General features: G+C 43.9%; 1 protein-coding gene across 2 annotated transcripts in view; it reads right to left on the bottom strand.

The window, feature by feature from the left end:
• The window catches only part of LOC137425860 (uncharacterized), a 473,741-nt gene that overhangs the window by 36,883 nt on the left and 412,761 nt on the right, over nt 1–24,097 (bottom strand). For both annotated transcript variants that reach the window (XM_078775806.1, XM_078775807.1), the window contains one exon: nt 10,608–10,679. In XM_078775806.1, the coding sequence (XP_078631932.1) occupies nt 10,608–10,679 (72 nt within the window). The remainder of the gene's footprint in view (nt 1–10,607; nt 10,680–24,097) is intronic.

Raw genomic sequence — 24,097 nt, 5'->3', positions numbered from 1 at the left:
AATGTAGAACATAGTGCCCATATCCCCTCCCCACCCACACTGTTGGGGGGGGGGTGGGGGGGGGGGGGGGGATCCATTCAGTCAAGGGTGGAGCGAACTCCTGCCAGGGCACTTTTGTAATATGCACTTTGTTTGACCTTTGAGACATATCTAACACTGTATAATCCTCCCTCCACCCACATATCCTTTATTTTGAGATTATGAAGGGCTAACAATGGAAATGTCAGCCACACATTGTTTCCCAAAGCTGTAAACACACTCATATTGACAAAATCCATTCTTTACCCAAATAAAAAACTGATATCAATTTCTATTCATTGAATTCATTAACAAACTTTTCAAGAAATGGCACATCCAGTTTTTTTTCTCCAAGTGACCTCTCAACGGTTCAAATATAGCATGTTAATTAAAATCACAATATCAATATCACGGAAGAAGCGGAAATTGATTCTACAACTGAACTAGATGGCATGACCTCGCTTGTCCTGAAAAACTGCTCTGCTGCACTTGCGCATCCTCTCTCTGCCCTTTTGACCCTGTCATTTGCCCGAGGTCAGAATGTCTAATGAGATAAGGCAGAATGTCTAAACACTGTCTTTGCCTCTAAATCCTGAATACCCATCAGCTTCTGTCCACATCGTACCACACTGCATAAGGGACTCTGTGTCCTTCTCACAAGAGAAGCTAGAGAAAAAGAGAGAGAGTTCTGTCTGGCTTTGACCCTGCTTCGCCGATGGACCCAAATGACATTAGTGCCCTTATTCTCAAATCCCGCTCTGCTGTTTTTGTTTTCCCTCTATCTGTCCTGTTCAGTCTGTCCTTTTGGACAGCTCCCCTCTACATTAATTTAGGCAAACCTCTCCCATGCACGAGAACTGCAAAAACAGACCCTACCAACTATAAGCCAGTAAGCTGCAATCCATCATTGCTTCTATTGGCAAGTCTTTCCTGTTCACAAACAGCCTAGTATTTAACAATTCATTTGAATTCTGTCCAAGTCACTCAATTCTGGGCACGCTTCTGCTCATCTCAGCAATGTTTGGATGCAGTCAATCTCGAGCAAGAGTTTTGTCCCTTTTCCCTGGACATATCTCCGGCAGTCAACACAATCTGGCATTCTCTGCTTTGCTTGCCAAACTCTCTGCCCATGGCATTATCCTCATTAGCCTTTTCTTCACTCACATCAGGTCATAGATCAGATATATGAAGCTTCAGATTTTTTGAATAGGGATTTCCATTCAATCAATTATGGCTGGAATACCACTTCGCCAATGACATCATAGTTATCACCCAACATACCTCATGGGGAGTTGATGACATATGAGCTTCAACTTTTTACGTTGAGCAGTTACGGAGAAAATGAATTTTTTATTTATTTCCCTTTAATCCAATATGGCTGCCATAGCATGTGGCCTATGACGTCAGAGTTAGCAATACAATATTCTCCATGGGACGTCTCTCACAAGCTTAGAGTTTTACATCAATAGGACAAGCGGTTGCAGAGAAAACCATTTTAAAGCTAAAATATAAAGACCAGAATACATAGACACACACACACACATAGACACACACACACACACACACACACACACACACACACACACACACACACACACACACACACACACACAGACACACACACACACACGCACACACACGATGGCGGTGAGGGGGAGGTAGCGTACCTGGGCTGGAAAGGATCGAGAGCCACGACAAATACATCAGTTTTGATGGCAGTGAAAACCGAGCCGAACACGGCAGCTATGATGGGACGAGATGCGCACAACGCACCACGTATCACGCCATTCGACATGTATTTGTGACGCGGCTTGACCCTGCAGCTCGGCTGGACTTGTTAATCCCATGCTTCTGGGAGAGGGGGCCCAAGTTTTGGCGAACTTGCTTTTGTAATGTTCCGCCCGTTGAGAACAAGAGAGACCGAGTTTCGTGGGATCAAGGACCACTCCAAATACGACGACTTCGATGGGAGTGAGAACTGAGCCGTGCACGACAGCTTTGGTGAGGCTGAGGATTGCAAGATGGAAGCTGATGGGGCAAGCAGGAAGCTGATAAATGATGGGACAGAAGGGAAAATGGGAAGGTCAGTGTGGCGTGGTAGTTGGGAGCGGCTGGTGTGAGGGAGGAAATGGGAGGGGTGGGACGAGAGGGAAGCTGGGAGGGGGCAAGGTGAGAGGAAAGTGAGGAGGGGCATAGTGGAGGGTGAAGCGGAAAGTGGGGACATGGTGGCGGAACACTGAATTGGGGGACATATATAGAAGGGGTGGAGATGGGAGGACGTGGGCATGTATAAGGTGTCGAGGGGGAGGGTACTGACTTGGAAGGCTTTGACACCATTAACGCACATGAAGGGCAGTTCATGGTCATGTGCAGACAACCTCTGCATACTGGGCTTTTCATAATGTTCATTTCAGATACACAAAGACAGATATCACAAAGACAGATTTTGATATGAAAGCCAGCTTTTTATAGCTTAGTACTTCCTCTGGTTTCAATAATGTTAAATTTGAAGGTGTTGCATGGTTCCTTCTTTCAACACCAATTATTACTGCTTGGATGTCTTGATAGACATTTATTGTCTTTTTGCTTTATTATAAGCATTATTCTGATCCACTCATGACGATATGTCTATTTCGTATAAATGAGGTTTGCTGTGTGTTTGTTAAGTCAAATCAGAAACCGCTCCATGTAGAGACACATGTGGCATCGAAGCATCTCAGAACTGGGAATGTTATTGCATAGATTTTTTCCCAGGGAGGTGGGGGAAACTCCTCCCTGGGCAATGACTTTACACTCGTTTTTATCGATTTTCAAGGTTTTTCAAAGATAACCCCACACCAGCACAACACAATCAACACATACTGTACTACTAAGAGATGTCGCCTTATATGAGAGGTATTGATACAGAGGGAGAGGGCGAGGATTCACGGGGAGGGTGGGGGGTGGTTGGCCAACATTGCCCGAGAGATCACTTCTTTTGACCCCTTTATGGAAGCCTCTCAGGAAGACTTTTGTACCCGTCCATGGAAGACTTTTGTACCCCTCTATGGAAGAATTTTGTAGCCCTCCTGGAAGACTTTTGTACCCCTCCATGGAAGACTTTTGTACCCCTCTATGGAAGACTTTTGTAATATGCAGTTCGTTTGACCTTTGAGAAATATCTAGCACTGTTTAATCCTCCCTCCACCCACATATCTTTATTTTGAGATTATGAAGGGCTAACAATGGAGATTGGAGATGGAGATTATGAAGTGTCAGTCACACAGTTTCCCAAAGCTGTAAACACACTCAAAAATTATTTTATCAACGCAGGGCTAAGCGCAGGGCTAGGATTCGAGGTATGGTATGGTATGGTATGGTATGGTAATTATATTATCAATTTTTTTACAAAATTCATTGTTTACCCAAATAAAAACTGATATCAATTTCTATTCATTGAATTCAGCAACAAACTTTTCAAGAAATGGCACATCCAGTTTTTTTTTTCCAAGTGACCTCTCAATGCTTCAAATATAGCATGTTAATTAAAACCACAATATCAATATCATGAATCGACTTTGCCCGAGTGGTAAAAAAACAAAACAATTTATAGAAAAAATGAGCAGTTTTCTATTTTCTGGATGGAATTTCTACAATATTTTAGACAAAATGCGATCCTCCATTGGGAGCTGTTAATATGTTATTGGATTTTACGGAAACATTAATGGCTCCAATTATCCAAGAGACATCGTGATATCTTGCCTTTATTATAAACTAATGTCCCCTCAATCCCATCGAACAATGCGGGCTGCACAAAACCACCTACACAATTATTCAAAGGAACTGTTCAACCTCCCACTTGGCTCTCTGGAGAAAACAAATCTCATCTGCACCTTTTGCTTCCCACCCCTTCTCTGTTTACCTTCTGCCCACGTGAAGTACGTCAGGCATCTCTTGTGCTTTTGTTCCTGTTGGCTTCTTTTTGTTTTACTCTTTAATAATTCAAAACCTTTTTTTTTCTTCTTTTTCTTTTAGTAGAGTAACACTGATGTGTGGTGGATTGAACAGCTCCATGCGGCATGGAGTGGACATAGGTTCATATGATATAGGATTGTGGGGTAGGGTTTGTGTAAAGCCAGCATGGGGAGAAGATAGGTTGATTTCCATGTAAGCATGGAATTGGACTTTAATGCTTATCTCATCATGAACTTCACACTCCAACAAACCAAAATGTACACGTGCACGTACACGTTCTCGAAGCTGTACACGTTCTCCACGTTTTCGAAGTTAAGTAATCACAATTGTATTTTTGTCGAAACTGTTTTTATCTTTCGTTGTGTGTACCGATAGTGTGTCGCTAGGAAATTTCTCGGTGTTACTCTTTCATAAATTAATCGTTTCTGTTTGCCCCACGTGTGCGGCCTTGTAGCCCAAGGCTTCCCCCGTCAACGTTTGTTCCTTCCTTCGCTGTTTTGGCTTGGTTCTTAGATTTTTCCCTTCTTCCCCGAACTTCCTCGAACATCTACTCTTTGTCTAACGTTTTAACCCCCCCCCCCCCCCCCCCCACCAAAAACAAACAAACAAAAAAACAAACGACAACATTTATTTCCCTTTCTCCACGTGTGCTGTTGTCCCATAGTGTGCTTCTGTCCACGTGCGCTGTCTTGCCCCGCCCCCATTATCCCCTTGCCTTCCACCTTTTGCCCTGTTCACGTGACTCGTGGTTGTCCCTCTAGGCCCTCTCCCCGTTGGTATTTTTGTGAATATAAGACCGTTCTTCACGGTTCTGTTTAAATATGTTTAAACTTTCCCCTGCAGTGTTTTATTCAGTGGTATATTACAACACGCTGTTTTACTTCCTATTTAAAAGGCTTTTTTCAATTCCCTCTTCAACTCATTCCACTTCAAAAAAATATTCAATCTCTTATAATTCTTTCTCACTACATGCTCTAAATTCACATTCATTCCACCCCTCCTCCATCGTTCTTAAACGGATCGCAAACTTGAAAATCACAATAAACCCAATTTGTTATAAATGTTCGTCTTTCATTAATCATCCACTTTCTAAACTCCCCCCTTGCCCCTCCCCTCCAAATCTCCCCCCTTGCCCCTCCCCTCCAAATCTCCCTCCTTGCCCCTCCCCTTCAAAACTCCCCCCCAACCCCTCCCCTTCAAGTCTCCCCCCCTAAAATCCCTCTCCAATTCTCCCCCCTCCTCCTCAAAGCTGCCTCCTCCCCACTTCGTCTCCCTTCTATCTCATACCTCCAACTCCCCCAACCTTCGACCTTCCTCTGCCCCCACTCAAACTACCCCTCACTGTGCCTCATCCCATCACCATCAAACCTTTCGTCCTCCTCATCCTTCCCTTTCTTGTAACTCTTCTGTAATCTCTGACACACTATCAACTGCTCTCCCTACCTCCTCCTCTCATCCTTCATCTGACCCTACTCCTCCCCTCCCCTGTCCTGCACCCGATGCTCCCCCTCTCTCTTCATTCACGGTATGGACCTCAAACATCTGGGGCCTTCGCTCAAACCTGATTGATCTCTCCATTCAGGTTGCTTCTGACAAACCAGACTTGATCTGCTTAATATAAACTTTCCTCCTTCAAGATGTCTCTGATTCCTTAATATCTCTTCCTGGTTACTCCCTCCTCCGGTATGATAGACCGGAGCCTCGTCCTGGTGGTGGAGTTGCTATCTTTATCAAAAACTCTCTTCCTCACTCTCCTTGCAGTGCCCTCTCTCCACCCCACCCCAGGAGTACCTCTGGCTACGGCTTCCTCTCCGCTCCCACCTTTTTTTCATATGTGTTCTGTACCGTCCTCCAAACAGTGATGACTCCATTTACATTTTGCTGTCGGACAACATGGACCAACTTCTATCAACTCATCCAAACTCTCTCTTCCTCATATGTGGCGACTTCAACTGTCATCATGCCAGCTGGCTAGGTGTGGGTTCCTCTCTCACCAGCCATGGCACCTCAGCAAAGGACTTCTGCGACTCATTGGGACTGACACAATCTGTCAATTTCCCGACCCGGATCTCAGTCAATGGAGTATCTTCTCTTCTAGACTTGGTTATGACAAACTTCCCTGCAAATGTCTGCTGCTCTTCTTCTGCTCCAATCAGTTCTTCTGATCATGTGCTTGTTAAAGTGGACATCTCTCTGGCCATTCTCAGAGAGCCTCCTCAGCGCCGACGAGTCTGGCATTTCACTCAGGCTGACTGGCACGGTCTGCAAGCAGCCATCAATCATCTGGACTGGTCTCCCATCTCTACTGCCTCTGACATCAATTCTTGCTGGGAATTCTTCCAAAGCAAACTGCTCTCTCTCTCTCTCATGCACAGATTTATCCCATCTCGTCTTCAGTTGTCTTTCCCTTCCTCCCATCCATGGTACACTGAATCTTGTGGTGAGGCAGTTGCCCTGAAACAACTTGCCTTTGCCTCTTGGAAGGCAAATCCAACTGAAGGCAATCTCAGTTCCTTCCACCAAGCTCGGAACAAGTGTGTGTCTACCCTCAGGAGTGCCAAGAAGCACTATCTCTCCACACTCAAGAATGAACTCTCAAACCTGTCTCCTTCCTCCAAATCCTGGTGGCGTTCCCTCTCCATCCCCTCCCTTACCTCAAATGGGTACACAGTTGACACCGCACGTGACAAAGCCGAATGCCTCAACTCTGTGTTTGCCTCAAAATCTTGTGTGCCAAACCCATCTCTCCCTGTTCCCACCTTACCCAGTCGAACCCAACTGCTCCTGGACTCTGTGTCCTTCTCTCCTGACAAGGTGGAGAAGTTTTTGTCAAACCTCGACTCTGATTCTGCAACTGGACCAGACGGCATCAACCCACGGGTCCTAAAATCCTGCTCTGCTGCTCTATCTCACCCTCTCTCTGTTCTTTTCACCCTCTCTTTTGTTCAAGGTCATCTGCCAGCATCTTGGAAATCAGCAAACATTACCGCTTTACACAAAAAATGTGCAAAAACAGATCCTTGCAACTACAGACTACTATTGCAACTACTATAAGCAAAGTCATGGAATACATCATTGCTTCGGATATCAAATCCTTCCTCTTCTCCAATGGCTTGATCTCTGATCATCAATTTGGATTCAGACCAGGTCATTCTACTCTGGACATGTTGCTTCTGCTGTCTCAACAATGGATGGAGGTCCTCAATGCCAAACAGGAAATCAGAGCTGTCTCCCTTGACATATCACGTGCCTTCGATACGGTCTGGCACCCAGCTCTGCTCACCAAACTCTCCTCCTATGGTATCCATGGAAATCTCCACGCATGGCTTGCGGACTTCCTCTCTGATCATAGTCAACGTGTGGCCCTGAATGGATTTCTCTCATCTCCCCTTCCTGTTCTGGCTGGAGTTCCCCAAGGTAGTGTTCTGGGCCCTGTGCTATTTCTGGTCTTCATCAATGATCTCTCCGACTCTCTGGAAAATCCTCTCTATCTCTTTGCTGATGACTCCACACTCTGCCGCTCCATTCCTCATCCCTTAGATCGGCAGTCTGCAGCCTCCTCACTCTCTGCAGACCTGGCCAAAATCACAGACGGGTCAAACAAGTGGAACATGTCTTTCAATCCTGACAAATCTCACACTCTTACTATGTCTCTCTGAAAAGACCGACTGGAAAACCCTCCCATCTACTTTCTCAACAATCCTCTCCAAGAAGTTCTGTCGCTCAAGCTTTTGGGTCTCACTAACTGCCATGATCTTTCTTGGGAAAACCACATTTCCAAGCTGGCCTCCAAAGCCAGTCGCCGACTGGGTATCCTCCGTCATGCGAAGTCCTTCCTTGGCACACCTGAGCTCCTCACCACATACAAGGCTTTCATCCGCAGCTCAATGGAATACTGTTCCCCCCTCTGGGCCGGTGCTCCTGCCTCACACCAAGCTCGGCTTCACGCTGTTGAAACCAAAGCTTTCAGAATCATTGGAATCTCCTGCGATGAAGCTAACTCCGAGGGCCTTTCACTCACTCACCACAGGCAGGTTGGTGGTCTTTCTGTCTTATACCGACTCCTCTTCGGCCTTGCTCCCCCAGCTCTCAGTGTGTTCTGTCCCTCAAATATTCCTACAGGTCGCACAAGATCTGCCAGCAACCCTCTTATGGTTGAACTGCCAAAATCTAGGCTCTCTGCTCACCTTCACTCTTTCATTTCCCTTTTCTCCCGCCTCTGGAACAAACTCCCCCACTCCCTTCAATCCCACTCCTCCCTCCAGGTCTTTCAAACAGCTGTTCACCACCATCTATTATCTTCCTCCACCCAAAACCTTGATATTTTCTACCCCCGCTAATTCACCACAGATACACTTTTTTGAAATTCCAACTTCTTTCCTGGAAGTCCTTGCAGTGTCCATGTGTTTTATACCTCGCCCACCTCCCCCCCAAGCCCTCTCCCTCCCACATTTCTCTCGATGTCCCTGCTCTCAAATGTTGTGTTTGTGTCCTTCCCCCTCTATCCCCATCTTGTCTACTGCTCCCCTTATTTTGTGTTTTATGTGTCGGTTTGACTTTTTGTGTGATTAATATTAGCTCTTCCCGGAGCCTCGATCTTGTATACACACACAAAAAAAAAAAGAAGAATTGAATACAATCTGCACAATATCTTCCATATCAAACACAATGTCAGTTTGTGATGTCTATCCCCCTTCATAAGGGTAGGTTTAAAGGTCAATCTTTTAACACGAATGTGTGTTCACTCCGGTCTATTTATGAGGAGAAAATAAGCTTGAAAAACATTTTCCATAAAAGAGTAATTATGTCTCTTCTATTGGAATTGTAGACGGTGGTTTGAAAACCGAGCCTCAAGGGCGGTGTACAGAAGCGTTTTTTAAATAACAATAGATACAATGCGCAGGGATGTGAAATTTGCTGCACATGATGTGCAATATGTGCACAGCAAAATGAGTGTTAATTTATGTCCCTAGGATGTCTAATAAATAAAGAAGACAAAAGCACACCTGACATTAGGCTCAAGCTTCAGACTTTGGAATGCTCACCAGGCTGCACCCTCGAATAAACTGCTACAACCCATCATATTTGACAGGCTTCTTACTAGTATTAAATAATTATCTTCAGAACACTGTTGGGATCTCTCGGCATACCTTCAGATTTGCACTGGGATCCTGGCGATAAAAAACGCAGTGGTTTTGGGGGGATTTTTGCAAGAATTATCATGATAAATATCAATATTTGGGGGGTTTCGAAAATGACAGGCATGACACATTAGGGCTGCTGCATTCCCAGCATGACATATATCTGAGTTATTGGTGATGTAACATCTAGCGATTCATATAACACCAAGAATGTGGCACTGTGGCCACAACCTGTGACAAAATCCGGTAATGGGCTGATTGGGAAACCCGCATTTAAAACACTCTAAAAAGATTAACAACGTGATTGGTAAACGCACATTTAATGCATTTTAAAAGATGAACTCGGCACCCCTCACCATGTGAGCTTCCACCATGGTTATATTAGAATGAGCTGATTTGTCACATGGTCACGGATTGTTTAACCCTAATATGGAGTCATTGAAAAATTACGTAACACCTTTTTTCAGGAGGCGTGCACCGTGTGTGCGAACAGGCTTTATTAAACCTTACTAATAATTTTGATTCGACATGATTAGATTTTTCGGAGTCCCTCATTGTAAGTAACGCTCAACCCAAACAAAGCCAGTGGATATCTGACGCAACAAACCCAGGCACTGCATAATCAGCAGAGGCCTACAGGCCTGATGTCTCATAGGCCCACCAGAAAAACCAAGATGGCGGCCATATTATTTTGTCTGGGTGCCATGGTGGGCGGAGTCAAGCGAGAAATGTGGGTGGAGTCCGAAAGCTGTCCGATCACTGGGTGAACATTTCAAAAATTGACCCACAAGAGCCACAACAACAACAGCAACAACAACCATGCAGAGCTCTTGTTGACCTGTGACATGTTGCAGGTATAATACAAATGATAGAGTAGTGGTTGGTACCCAATATTGGTTTTGACCAAAACAAATATCGATTTCATTATGTATTTGATTATTTCATCAGAAGATAAGAGTGATGTGATGCTTATGAAATGTCCTCTCAAAGTTCATAGAACAGCGTTTACATGCATTATGTGGAGTACAGATACATTGAGAGACATCAGTGGGTTTTTGAATGCACAAAGACACATGATATGACATATGAACCTGGGATTTGAGAATCAAGAGCCATGTGGTCAGATGTGAATACTTTAGAAACTAACCCAGAAGAAGCCAACTTGAAGAGACATCTTTGATAAAACAGACGATAAAACAGTATGTTCAAAATATCTTCTGGAAGTCAATATTGCTGTTCCGTCAGACAAAGTAAAAATTCAATTTGATTTGTTCAAACAAAGGTATTCATTTCGATATTCATTTAGTCTGACAAGGTATTCATTCAGACAAAGGTATCAGAGAAAGGTATTCATTTTGCCTGACAAGGCACTGATGTAACCTTTTTCAAGTAAGGGATTTAAAAATAGCCTTAATTAAACTTCATAATATCAATCAACCTTTTTCTGTTACCACTTTTAATATCTATTCAAATAATAATCAAAAAAAGACTTACCAGTCCAGCTTGGGCCCAATAACTGGGCAAGCTGAGACAGTCGAATCTCTACATTGGCAGTCCCAGGAGGGCCTGTAGAGATAGCAAAAGGAGATTGAAATAGGGGTAAAAGTTATGCATCAAATATATTGTCTTTATAATTTCAGTGCTCCCATAAATAGAAAAAAAAACATGCATGAAGATTGCATGCAAAGCCATTAAAGGACTCCCAACACATCATTTAAATTTATAATATGAAAGGATAAATTCTAAGGAACAAAGATGTGATTCCATTGCCAAACATCCTGCAGATAGTTATAGTATAGTTTGTTCTCTCTCACTCTCTATGTTTTATTAATTTATCTATCTTATCGAGATAAGTCAGACCCCCATTACTATAGAGGGTACCAGGAAGCAAGTGCCACACTAGCTATTGCTGTATTCTTCCTGACCAACGGGCCACACATTATCCTGTCTGTGGAACACAATACAATTCTGGGAGCAGCTATAGGAACAATTTAAATTTAAAAAGGCTTTTCTGACTAAACAGTTGCATTAACTTGAATAGGTCCCACTTACAGTCACGTGGAAAAGTAAGTACACCCCATGTAAAGTTTTGACTTTTTCAACATATTTCAACATACAGCTATTTGATCTTCATTTGAACAATATTGATAGATAAAGATGATATAAAATAACAAATATCATGAAACATTTACATTTTGTAGTCCATTGTATAATTTAAATAAACATAAATGCAAATTTCGCATGTGGAAAAAGTAAGTACACCCTTGGCTCTAATAGGTGGTATTGTCCCCTTTGGTAGAGACAACCTCAAGTAGGCGTTTCTTATAACTGTCTACCAGTCTCTGACATCGACTGGGAGAAATTTTTGCCCACTCCTCCATGCAGAATTATTTCAGCTGTGCGATGTTTGAGGGGTTTCTTGCATGCACAGCTCGTTTCAAATCCCCCCACAACATCTCGATGGGATTTAGATCCGGGCTTTGACTTGGCCATTCCAGAACCCTTCATTTCTTTATTTTCAGCGATTCCTTGGTGGATTTACTGGTATGTTTAGGGTCATTGTCATGTTGCAAGGTCCACCTTCGGTTGAGCTTCAACTTCCGACAGATGGCCTCACATTATCCTCAAGCACCCTCTGGTACAATGAAGAATTCATAGTGGATTCTATGATGGTGAGCTGCCCAGGCCCTGATGCAGCAAAGCTGCCCCAAACCATAATATTTCCACCACCATGCTTTACAGTTGGTTTCAGGTTCTTGTGGTCAAATGCTTGTCTTTGGTTTTCACCAAACATGTCTTCTGGTACTGTGGCCAAATAGCTCGACATTTGACTCATCTGTCCAGAGCACATTGTTCCAGAAGTGCTGGTCTTTGCCTAGGTGTTCATTGGCAAACTTTAGTCTTGCCCTGATATTCTTTCTGGTTTCCTCCTGGCACACCTCCCATATAGATCAAATTTGTGCAGCCTCTTTCTAATGGTATACTCGTGCACTTTGACATCAACAGTGGCAAGAGCTACCTGTAGGTCCCGTGATGACATTCTGGGGTTCTTAGAGACTTCTTTCAGCATCTTGCGGTCTGCTCTCTGGCTGAACTTGCTGGGGCGGCCTGGCCTGAGCAAGTTGGCAGTTGTTTGGAATCTTCTCCACTTGTAGATGATCTTCCGGACAGTCGAATGATTGATTTCAAATTGTTTGTAGATCTTTTTAAATCCCTTCCCAGACTCGTAGGCATCTATAACCTTCTTTATGAAGGCCTCAGAGAGCTCTTTTGATCTAGGCATGGTGACGCCGCACACTTCAACAACAAAGAGCAAAACAAACTATATGTCTGAGGTTTAAATAAGACAGGTTCCTCCAAGATCCTCTCTGACGATGTTCTACTCATTTGCACCTGAGCTGGTGCACCTGATTCTAATTTTAGGTATTTGAAGTAGTGATAAATGTAGGGGTGTACTTACTTTTTCCACATGTGAAATTTGCATATATGTTTATTTAAATTATACAATGGACTACAAAATGTAAATGTTTCATGATATTTGTTATATTATATCACCTTTATCTATCAATATTGTTCAAATGAAGATCAAATAGCTGTATGTTGAAATATGTTGAAAAAGTCAAAACTTTACATGGGGTGTACTTACTTTTTCACATGACTGTATGAGGCATGAGCTTAGTAGAGCTATGCAGCTCCCTATATCTCCGTAGGATTGCACTGCAGCCAATAGCATAACCTGAAGATAATCTAATTATCAATTTCACAGACCAGTCCATGGATATTTCCTATCCAGGTTGGACTGTTAAATGGGAAAAAGAGGGCTAGGTCGAAATGGGAGAGGGTTGTAAATGTTTAAGAACAATGATTAAAATAAATAAATTACAGTGGAGTATGCAGAACAGTGTTTTTATTGACGGTTGACGATGATGATGATGTGATGACGATGGAGTGGTTGTGGTGTTATGGAGAAGTGAGAAGGTTGATGCATGACCACTGCAGATGCACTACCACCCGTAGCCTGCATGTCCAACACATTCATTTTATTCACTCACTCATCACTTTGTTCTGCCACTTTCCAGTATCCTCATTTTCTCCACTCAACTTATGTTTAGAGGTTATGATTAACAGTGATTAAAAGTTCATGATAGCAAGTCAAGAGGTGCAGCAATTTATTTGCGGGTTGGGAACCAACTATAGTAAATTAATGTAGTAAAGTAAATCAACATCTGCGCACCTCCCCCACTTGTCCCTGGTGTTGGTGTTTGGGTGGGTGGGAGGGTGACGGGGCCTCGCAAATTCGCGAATACATGGATCGCAATTGTGGAGACCATATACATTTTACCAATTCACAAATTGCAAATGCAGAGGGCTGCATATATGTATACATGGCCAAAATTATGCGGACACCCCTTCTACTTAGTGGATTCGGCTGTTTCAGCCACACCGATTGCTGACAGGTATATATAATCAAGCACACAGCCATGCAATCTACATAGACAAACATTAGCAGTAGAATGGGCCATACTGAAGAGCTCGGTGACTTTCAACGTGGCACCGTCATAGGATGCCACCTTTCCAACAAGTCAGTTGGTCAAATTCCTGCCCTGCTAGAGCTACCCCGGTCAACTGTAAGTGCTGTTATTGTGAAGTGGAAATGTCTAGGAGCAACAATAGCTCAGCCGCTAAGTGGTAGGCCACACAAGCTCACAGAACGGGACCACCGAGTGCTGAAGCGCGTAGCACGTAAAAATCGTCTGTCCTCGGTTGCAACACTCACTACCGAGTTCCAAACTGCCCCTGGAAGCAACGTCAGCACAACAACTGTTCGTCGGGAACTTCATGAAATGGGTTTCCATGGCCGAGCAGCCGCACACAAGCCTATGATCACCATACGCAATGCCAAGCATCAGCTGGAGTGGTGTAAACCTCGCCGCCATTGGACTCTGGAGCAGTGGAAACACCTTCTCTTGAGTGATGAATCACGCTTCACCATCTGGCAGTGTGACAGACCAATCTGGGTTTTGCGGATGCCAGGAGAACGCTACCTGCCTGAATGCCAACTGTAAAGTTTGGTTGAGGAGGAATAATGGTCTGGGGCTGTTTTTCATAGTTCAGGCTGGGCCCCTTAGTTCCAGTAAAGGGAAATCTTAACACTACAGCATACAATGACATTCCAGATGATTGTGTGCTTCCAACTTTGTAACAACAGTTTGGGAAAGGCCCTTTTCTGTTTCAGCATGACAATGGTCCCGTGCACAAAGCGAAGTCCATACAGAAATGGTTTTCGAGATCGGTGTGGAAGAACTTGACTGGCCTGCACAGAGCCCTGACCTCAACCCCATCGAACACCTTTGGGATGAATTGGAACGCCGACTGCGAGCCAGGCCTAATTGACCAACATCAATGCCCGACCTCAATAATGCTCACTAAAATGCTCACTAAAACTAATGCTCACTAAAAGGCTGAATGGAAGCAAATCCCTGCAGCAATGTTCCAACATCTAGTGGAAGGCCTTCCCAGAAGGGTGGAGGCTGTTATAGCAGGAAAGGGGGGGACCAACTCCATATTCATGCCCATGATTTTGGAATGAGATGTTCGACGTTCGGGTGTCCACATACTTTTGGTCATGTAGTGTGTATATATATATATATATATATATGTTGAAGACTTGTGGTTGGGAGTAAAATCAAATGAATTCATCTTGATTGAGTTCTTCAGCTTTTAATGAGCAAAAAATTACTTGACGTTTCGATCAGCAACACAAAACAACCATTTCTACTGACCTTTCTCAAGAGTAAATAAATAACTCTAGATCGTCCTTGTATCAATGCGAAAAAGGGGTCGGCACAGCCGGACCCACCAATCAACGTCATTCTGAAACAAGACCTGTGACCTTCAAATTTTGGTGGTTAAATCAAACCAAACTGTCAAACCAAATCAAACCACATTTTGGTATGTTAAATCAAGCAAACCGTTAAATCAAACTACTGCACAACAATTCAACTAAATAGATGTAACACAGAAATGAATGCAATCCTTGCTTCAGATGATGGTGGTAATGTAAAACAACAAAGCTAAACTGCTATGATACAAGCAAACATTACTGTAATGGCCTGAGTCACCTGAAACATTGTGACTTAGTGTGAGAAAAGGGTTGGATGTAAGGGGTGTGGGGAGGATGGTTGTAGGGTACAATGTAAGTATGATGTACAACGTAAGTCAATGTAAATCCAAACTGAGTACCTACTGTGTTATATGCTGGGTAATAGGGTTGACACAATGCAGTATTCCTAGTGCGTTTCCGCATGCACATGGCTATTGAGTGAGATGGAGAGTGAGATGGAGGGGAGGTCAACCACCTCCTCTGTAAGTGATGCAATGGTTTCCTCCACATGCCATGCCTCTAACATCCGAATTATGGCTTTACTGGGGGTTGCACCCAAAATGCTGACAATTAGCGGTTAGCGGTTCGGGTGCCGGCTTGGGATCCTAGGATCCTGGGTTCGAATCCGGATCGATCGCTGAATTAACACCAGGGGGGTTGACTCAGCCTGTCATCCTTCCGAGGTCGGCAAATTGAGTACCAGCTTGCTGGGATGAATGATCACGGTGTGTACCCCGGTTTAGAATAGGTACACCGTATCCCTGCGCATCGTAAGAGGCGACCAAGGGTTGGCATCAGGAAGGGCATCCGGCCATAAAAACATTGCCTCAAACAGGGAACCATGATTGTCATGGGGCCCGCAAGGCTAACCCCCGCTCTAGCGGGGGAAAATGGCCTTAAAACGATCATTCATTCATTCATTCATCCCATAGTGGAACATGGCCAGCCTTCAGCCCATGTTTGGCAAGTGCAGATTTCCGAGGAAAATTACACTCGAAGGCCTTGCGATGCTCAGTGTTGCGTTGGCCTAAGGTTCTTCCTAGTACCAACATGTTCAGCCCCACACACACAGGGAACCATGTCAACTGCCCCTGCCTTGTCATTCCTGGCCAGATTGGCCTTGAAATGCATCAGTGCCTGTGTCATCAGTTCACCATGAGGGGATGTCTCTGGTGTTAGTAGTTGGGTGGGTGGGAGGGAGGGTGACACCAGGGTAGAGTGATGGGGGCTCAGAAAATCGAGAATACATGGGTTGTAATTGTGAAAACCATTTACATTTACATATACGTGCATCCACCGAAAGGAGCGTCTGGCAAGCCCTCATATCTACTTTATTAACAATCCTCTTGAGGAAGTTCAGTCATTAAAACTCATGTGTCTCACTATCAGCCATGCTCTTTCTAGCGCAAACCCCATTTCAAAGTTGGCTTCCAAATCCAGCCACCGACTGGGCATCCTCCATCAAACAAAGATCTTCCTTCACATATGTGAACTCCTATCCACCTACAAGGCTTTCATCCACAGCTTAATGGAGTAGTTCTCTCCTGCCTCACATCCTGCTCAGCTCGAAGTTGCAGAAACCAAGGCCTTCAAGATTATTGGAATCTCTGGCGATGAAGCGGATTCTATGGGCCTATCACCTCACCATTGCAGACAGTTCGGTGGTCTCTCTCTCTTCTAGCATGTCCTTTCTGGTCTTGCACACTCTGCTATTTCCGCTCCCTTTCCCCCCTCCCTCCTCCCAGGTTTCTGCATGGGCACACGAGATCCACCATCAGCTCCGTTCTGGTGAGAAACTACCAAAAGACAGTATCACTGCTCACATCCTTCATTTGTTCCTTTTTTTCCTGCCTGTGGAATCAACTTCCACATCCTGTTTTTGTCTGTTACATCTTGATCCATTCAGTGTACTAGCTCTTCCACTAGCTTCGATTATGTATACAAAAAAACATCATTGCAATGCAATGTCTGCCTTCAAGCAGGGTCTTCCATTAGCCATGTGAAAGGCTCTTTACGTGAGGAGAATAACTATCGATGACCTCAGAAGATGTTATCAAGCCACTGGATCAATAGATATGCCAAGTGTATATCCTAGAATAACGACTGCCACTCAAGACTGATACATTCACACGACCCATCGAAGCAATCGGTTTCAGACTGCCCAGAGTACTGCAAACACACTCCCTGGACCTCACAGAATAAGCGTCAACACCATCTTGAGGTGCCTCCATGATGCAGGGATCTCTGCTTGTCATCCTGTTCAGTGTCCAAGATGTGCACTGAGACACATCCAGGAGCAAGCTTGCAATGCTGAATTCAGCATGTCTGATAAACACGGTGGCAATGGGCAAGTAGGTATTATATTGTTGCGGTTTTAGAATCCACACTTTTGTAAATAATAATCACTTGTAAATATGACAGTAAAGGTTAAAGGTAACACCCTTAGTTAGTCCACAAGCAACACGTAGGCCACCATAGGAACTCAGTTATTTCCTTTTTATGTGTTTTAGATAAGGCCGTGTTTCCAATAGTTGAATCTGCGTTGCATCAATCAAATAAGGAGTAGGCCCTTTTGTTCATTTTGTGACCTCTCTCCAAATTCTGTTACGCGCCTTGGTTAGCGTTCGCTCAGGCGCCGCCATTGACCATGCGGTCGGCTCGAGGAAGAAGGGGGCGGAGCGCCAGGAACAAGGTGTGGCCACATCAACTCACCATCAGGGCGTGGCCGGTAAGCCCCCACCAGCCAACCAGGGCTGATGAAATATCACTGGCGGGCGTGGCTTGATGAAGCGCGTAGTGATCTTGGCACACGTAATAAAAGCGCGAGCGCAAAGCCCTTTCACGGACTTGTTCAGCGGCGCTCTTGTAACTGGACTTGGCGGGTCTTGAGGACTGCGCACGCTGCCAAATGGACTTCTTTGGAAGGACTTGTTGGGAGAGCGCATTGTATACGGACTTGTTGGGAGAGCGCATTGTATACGGACTTGTGGGAGAGCGCATTGTATACGAGCTCGATTACAAAAGGCGCGTTATTGAAGGACACGAGCCTCCCCCCCGCTATATGTAAGGTCCGCTCGTGGGTGAACGATACGCGCGAAGCTGCCTGCCGGGTTTTCGCCCACGGAACCGGAGCCTCACCTGGAGCCTGGACCCCATCGCCTGGACCATCTACCTGGACCTTCCACCCTACCAGCTGCAATCCCATGTGTGTGTGTATGTTTGTCCGGGGTAATAAGTTAAGACTGTGTAGTTAAGCCTGCCCTGTGTCCTGCTTCTTCTTCTTCTTGTACATTCCTTTCGTTTCCTCTTTCCTCCTGTATATTCTTAATAAATTTACCTTGTTCTTTCTTGGTTTTTCCCTAATCCGATCGCCTCCGTCCTTTCTTTCCATTGAGTACCTGTGGCATGATCGCAACCGCTAGAATCGGGTTTAGTCTCTTGGTTAATGGCTCGGGCCGCAGATTGCTAACCGCTCGGCATTATCCATCATATCCGTGGTTCGAGCGGGAGTTATTCCCTCGTTTCTGGCGGGCGTTAGTACTCAGGTATCAGCGAACCCATATGCCTAGCAAACCCTACCTAACGCCATGCCGGGAAGGACGTTATAGCTTCCCAGGACTCGGGACGGCCAGCTTAAAAGACAAGGGGATTAACCCCCCCCCCCTTTGATAAGGGGAGCGCCGACCCCCGAATCCGCAACAATTGGTGTCTGGGCGTGGGATTTGAAGCAAGTGTATCCAGAGGTGTGGGAAAATAACATTAGGCTGGAGACCAAGCCTGAAAATGCTGGAGACCAAAGCTGAAATTGGAAAAACAATATAGCCTAATTTACTCCAGGGGGTCCCAGGATTACCCACCCAAAATTTAGTTGCAATCGGTTCAGCCGTTTTTGCAGTACCTGGGAACGGACGGATGGACATTTGGTGAATTATAGTAAGATGATTAATCCAGTGATGAAAAAGCCTAAATTTCGATCAATCAAAGGCATGATGGCTGTGCATGGGTCGACAGAAGATGCAACAAGCAGTATGTCCTAGTGTGTGTCCAGGAAGCTGCAAATGTCGGATGTGCAAGTGTCATGATGTGGGGTGGTATTCCTGAAACCTTTTGCACCAACTTGATCTGTATTCATTACAATCTGATGACAGATCGATACATTAATGAGATCTTACAGCAACATGTTTGGCCTACCCTTCACCAACTTGATCCAGGAATCATCATTATGCATGACAATGCTCCCGCTCACAGGGAAATTCAAGCAAGGAACACTCTTGCCAATGCCAATATTAATGTCATAACACCCCAGCTTGCCATCTGCCTTGATTTACATCCAATTAAACTTCTTTGGGATATCACTGATCGAGTGTTGGAACCTTGCCAATGCAGCCACAGACCATTGATTAAGTGGAACAGGGGCTGAGTTGGGTGTCCAATGCTATTCCCCTTGCTCAGATTTGAGTGCTCATTTTATCAATACAGTGATTGCTGCCAAAAGTGGACGTACCCAGTATTGAGATTGTTACTTAATTCCACATTGGATTCCTATGTCAAAACGTTCGCAACAACGCGCGACATTTGTGAATAGGTCTCAATGAAAGGGACATGTAATTATTCAGCATTTATCTGTCAGAGGTTTGCACCTCATCTGTGTCCCATGATGTCACATAAATAAATCATTAACATTAACAACAAGTACATTCAGCAAGTGCGTGTTCATCCTGCAGCATGCCAGAAAACACCATCTTTCAAATCTCAAGACTGAACTTTTCAACCAGTCTCCTTGCTCCAAGTCAGCTGGAGCCTTGTCAATTTTGTGACAAGTGTATGCTTTGTCTCTGGTGTATGCTTCCCCTCCATCCCTGCCCTTATATCAAATGGCATTGCGGCAGACTTGTCCCGAGATGAGGCAGAATGTCTGAACTCTGCGTTTGCTTCCAAATCTCGTTTACACAACCCATCTCACTCTGACCACTTTCATGCCCTTGTACGCACTTTCTACTGGACTTTGTATCATTCTCTCCCAAGAATGTGGGTTGGCAGGGTGGCCAACAGATAGGTGCACTCACGTCTGAGCCATATACCCTGGGTTTGATTCTCAGCCCGGCTACAAACCGTCATCCTGGTGTCTCGCAAGCCAGACAGCGAGGCATCAATGTGTGTGCCGTCCTTCAGAATGACGTTGAACAGGGCGTTCCATCTGCCAGTATTAGTTGGTGGCTGGTGTCCTTCGTGGAGAGTAGGTGAGCCACCGCAGGCACCCTGGTCAAATTAATGCTGCAACCTAACGGGATATTGCATCAACAACGCAGGCGCCCCCTTCAGCCAATGATGCTACTCGCACCTCCCATTGGCCTAGAAGTCAACATACATCACTCACATCTACAATAAAGGTGCAAAGACATATCCTATAAACTAAAAACCAGTGAACTTACTGCCCATCACAAGAAAAGTCATGGAACTATCATTGCTGCTGATGTCATTTCAAGCAGCTTCATTTCTCACCATAATTTTGGATCCTGTCTTGGTCACAACTCTGGACATGCTGCTGCTTGCCTCTCAGCAATGGTTAGCAGCCTAAATCTCAAGGGGCTAAGATCATCTCCTTGGACATATGTCGGACATTTGCCAGTCTGGCATCCTGCTTTGCTTGCCAAACTCTCTACTTGTGGCATATAAGGCTGAATTCATAATTTGATTTCTTATAATTGAATTCATAATTGCATTTCTGACTTCCTCCACTCATGCTGTCAAAGTATTGCTATGAACGGCACCCTCTTCCCCCCACGAACTCCCTGTGCTAATCTGCACATAACAAAGGTGGTCGCCACAACAAGGCATCTTGCATCAATGCAAGTTTTTCTTGGTAAAATGAGAGCTACTCAGTCTACAAATCCTTTGTCTGTAGCTCAATGGTATGCATTACCATATGGGCTGGCACTGCAGAATCGTAGGATCTATCTATCCTAGATACTCTGGAATCTCAAGCTTTCAACATTATTGGAATCTTCCCTGATGAGACGAGCTTTGGCGCAGGGTCTTTTGCTTTTACATTGCAGGCAGGTTGGTGGTTTTCCTTCATTTTTACTGCACCTTCGCCAATATTGCTCTCTCTCTCTCTCTCTCCCTTTCTTTATACTCTCCCAGTTTTTCTACCCTCCAGAGCAACTCAAGGATAGATGCATTGATCCAGCAACTCCCTCCTAGTTAAAATTCCAAACTCCATGCTGATTGCATACCTCAACTCTTTTGTTCCTCACTTCTCCCATCTATGGAATCACCTTCCAGAGGTCGTTCTTTCCCACAATGTTTTCCAGAACTTTAAGCAGGCAATCTACCTCCACCTCATCACATCTCCCATCCTGACATATGAGCTTTATTACCCCCATTAACCCTCACTAACCCAAACCCAATCATCTTACTGCTGGTTCCAATGTTTCCTCCCCTCCTCTTCTCTTATTGTTTGCTCATTCCTTTGCTAATTGTGCCCTTTCCAAACGTTTGAAATTCGCATTATTCACAAAATAATCCAATTCTACACAAATCTTGCTGAAAACACCCCTTTAAAAATATGGATGACATCAAAACCATCTGTTCTACCACTCCTTCTTTCTTGATTTATATATTCCATATTTTGCAACGGCAACCAATAAATTAAAGAGAACTTCAGAGTCCCTACAGGAGGGACGAAAAAAACACCATCAAAATCATCCGTCAACAACTTTTTGAGATATCCTGCTATGTATCGTTTTTGGCCCAATCTCCCAATAGTGAAGAACCACTTACAAAATTATACTAGCCGGATCCGGATCTGAATCTTCACCAAAATTGAATAGATTCTTCCTTGTCACACACACAACCTGTCCACCAAGTTTCGTCAAAATCCATCTATAACTTTTTGAGATATCCTGCTTTATGTTGGTTTTAGCCCTATCACTCAATGGTGAAGAATCACTTAAAAATTAAAGAATTCTCATATCCGAAACCATATTCAGATCTTCACTAAAATCGAATCGATTATTCCTTATCACACACACAACCTCCACCAAGTTTCGTCCAAATCCATCTATAACTTTTTTAAATATCATGTTATATATCGCTTTTCACCTGATCTCTCAATGGTGAAGAATCACTTAAAAATCAAATGATTCTCATATCCGAATCCATATTCAGATCTTCACCAAAATCGAAACGATTAGTTCTTTTCACACACATAACCTCTCCAGCAACTTTCGTCAAAATCCGTCCACAACTTTTTGAGATATCCTGCTATATATCATTTTTGGCTATATCTACCAATGGTGAAGAATCACTTTAAAAATTCTAGTAGCCGGATCCGAATCCGGATCTTCACAAAAATCGAATCATTTCGTCCTTTCACATACACTACCTCACCACCAAATTTCGCCCGAATCTGTCCACAACTTTTTGAGATATCTTGTTCACAAACAAACGGACAAAAAAAACTGACAGGCAGACAGACAGACAGGGGTCAGACAGGGGTGAAAACATAACCTCCATCCACCTTTGGTGGCGGAGGTAAAAATAAACATCTACAAAGTGAATGAAAATGACAATTGTAGAATTTGGGGATTGGGGGCAAAATAATTTAAGATCCACTGGTATATATGCATTAAAAAGATCTTTCTTCTGATCACCAAAAGGACAAGTTACCCACACTGAGCTGCTAAGGTGGTAAACAAAGGTGGTAAAGAAAGGTATTAAAAGGGAGGGACCAATGTGCTCGCCCGGATATCAGCTAAAAACTCCCAAAAAAAATTGTACTCCGGCCACATATGGTTAGTAGAGCAGTAGAAGACCCTGGTCCCAATTGCTCTGTTATTTATTTTAATCATAAAATGCATTATAAATTTTAAAAAATTTTTTATCATTTAATCAGAGTGGGGAATAATCTGTTATTTATTTCCATCATACAGTGAATATTAGGATAAAAAAAAGTTTTACATACAGGATGAAATTTTCTCCAAAACACATCCCTTTAAGAACAGAAATATGTAATCTTCGGTTTTAATAAAACGGTTTAACCATTTTAATAAATTTTAATAAAACAAGACTGTCTTCTACCGACTCCTCTCCGGCCTTGCTCCACCAGCTCTGTCTGTGCTCTGTTCCCCAAATATTCCTACAGGTCGCACAAGATCCGCCAGCAACCCTCTTATGGTTGAACTGCCAAAATCTAGGGGAGGTTAAGTGAGAGCCTAGATGACAACACTTGAGGGTTTGTCGAGTAGCATCATCATCATCATACTGAAATACGCAATTTGGTGTCTGTCCGTCTGTCTGGTGAATTTTTGACGCCAATACATTCTGTCATTACTTATCCAATCTCAACCAAACTTGACAGGATGACCAAGGGTTACATAATGCAGGTTGTAGCGCATTCATTTTTTCCCCCCTCCCCAAGGGGATTTCTCCCCCGAGCGGGTTTTCTCCACCATTGCCGTCAATGGGTTGCGTGTTGAGGTGTATAGCCATATTAAGTTAGCTTTATCGTGGCGTTTGTCCAAAGAAGAAGATTTATCGTGGCGTTTTTCCAAAGACACTTTTAGTAACAAAATTAATGATAATTGCATATTGTTAATGTTATTAGAAAACAATATTAATAGCCGGCGAAGCCGGTGTTGTGAATGAACGCGTACGTATTATGTTGAAAAACCAGATTTTGCTGGATCCTTTGAGAATTCCAAGCTTTGACGCACCAAATCACTCAATGGAGGCCGCCATCTTGCGGATGCGGAAGTATGCATAAAAAATTGAGAAAAAGTTCAATAGGAGTTTGTTTCACCCGTCTTTTTTTGATTCACAATCTTATGCACCTCTAATTTGTAATTAAAATACTTTAAGACCAACCTCGTTCCCCGGGCCCACACGGGCTCTGGTTATCTTCAACGAAAATAGTCACCAAACACTGGAACCAATGAGATTCGAGCATTTAAAAAAATATTTCAAAAAAGCTTATTACCGCGTTCGGAGGCTGAAAACGGCGTCAAATATTCTAAAATTGACGAAGAATTGTTTTTTAGAAATCTCGCGGCCGTAGGGGATAGTTTTTCACGGCAGGAAATATCCGAAGTTGAGACGG

This window comes from Myxine glutinosa, chromosome 4, assembly GCF_964187855.1.
Source record: "Myxine glutinosa chromosome 4, kmMyxGlut1.1, whole genome shotgun sequence".
NCBI lineage: Eukaryota > Metazoa > Chordata > Myxini > Myxiniformes > Myxinidae > Myxine > Myxine glutinosa.
This window is presented reverse-complemented; position numbering and strand designations above follow the sequence as displayed.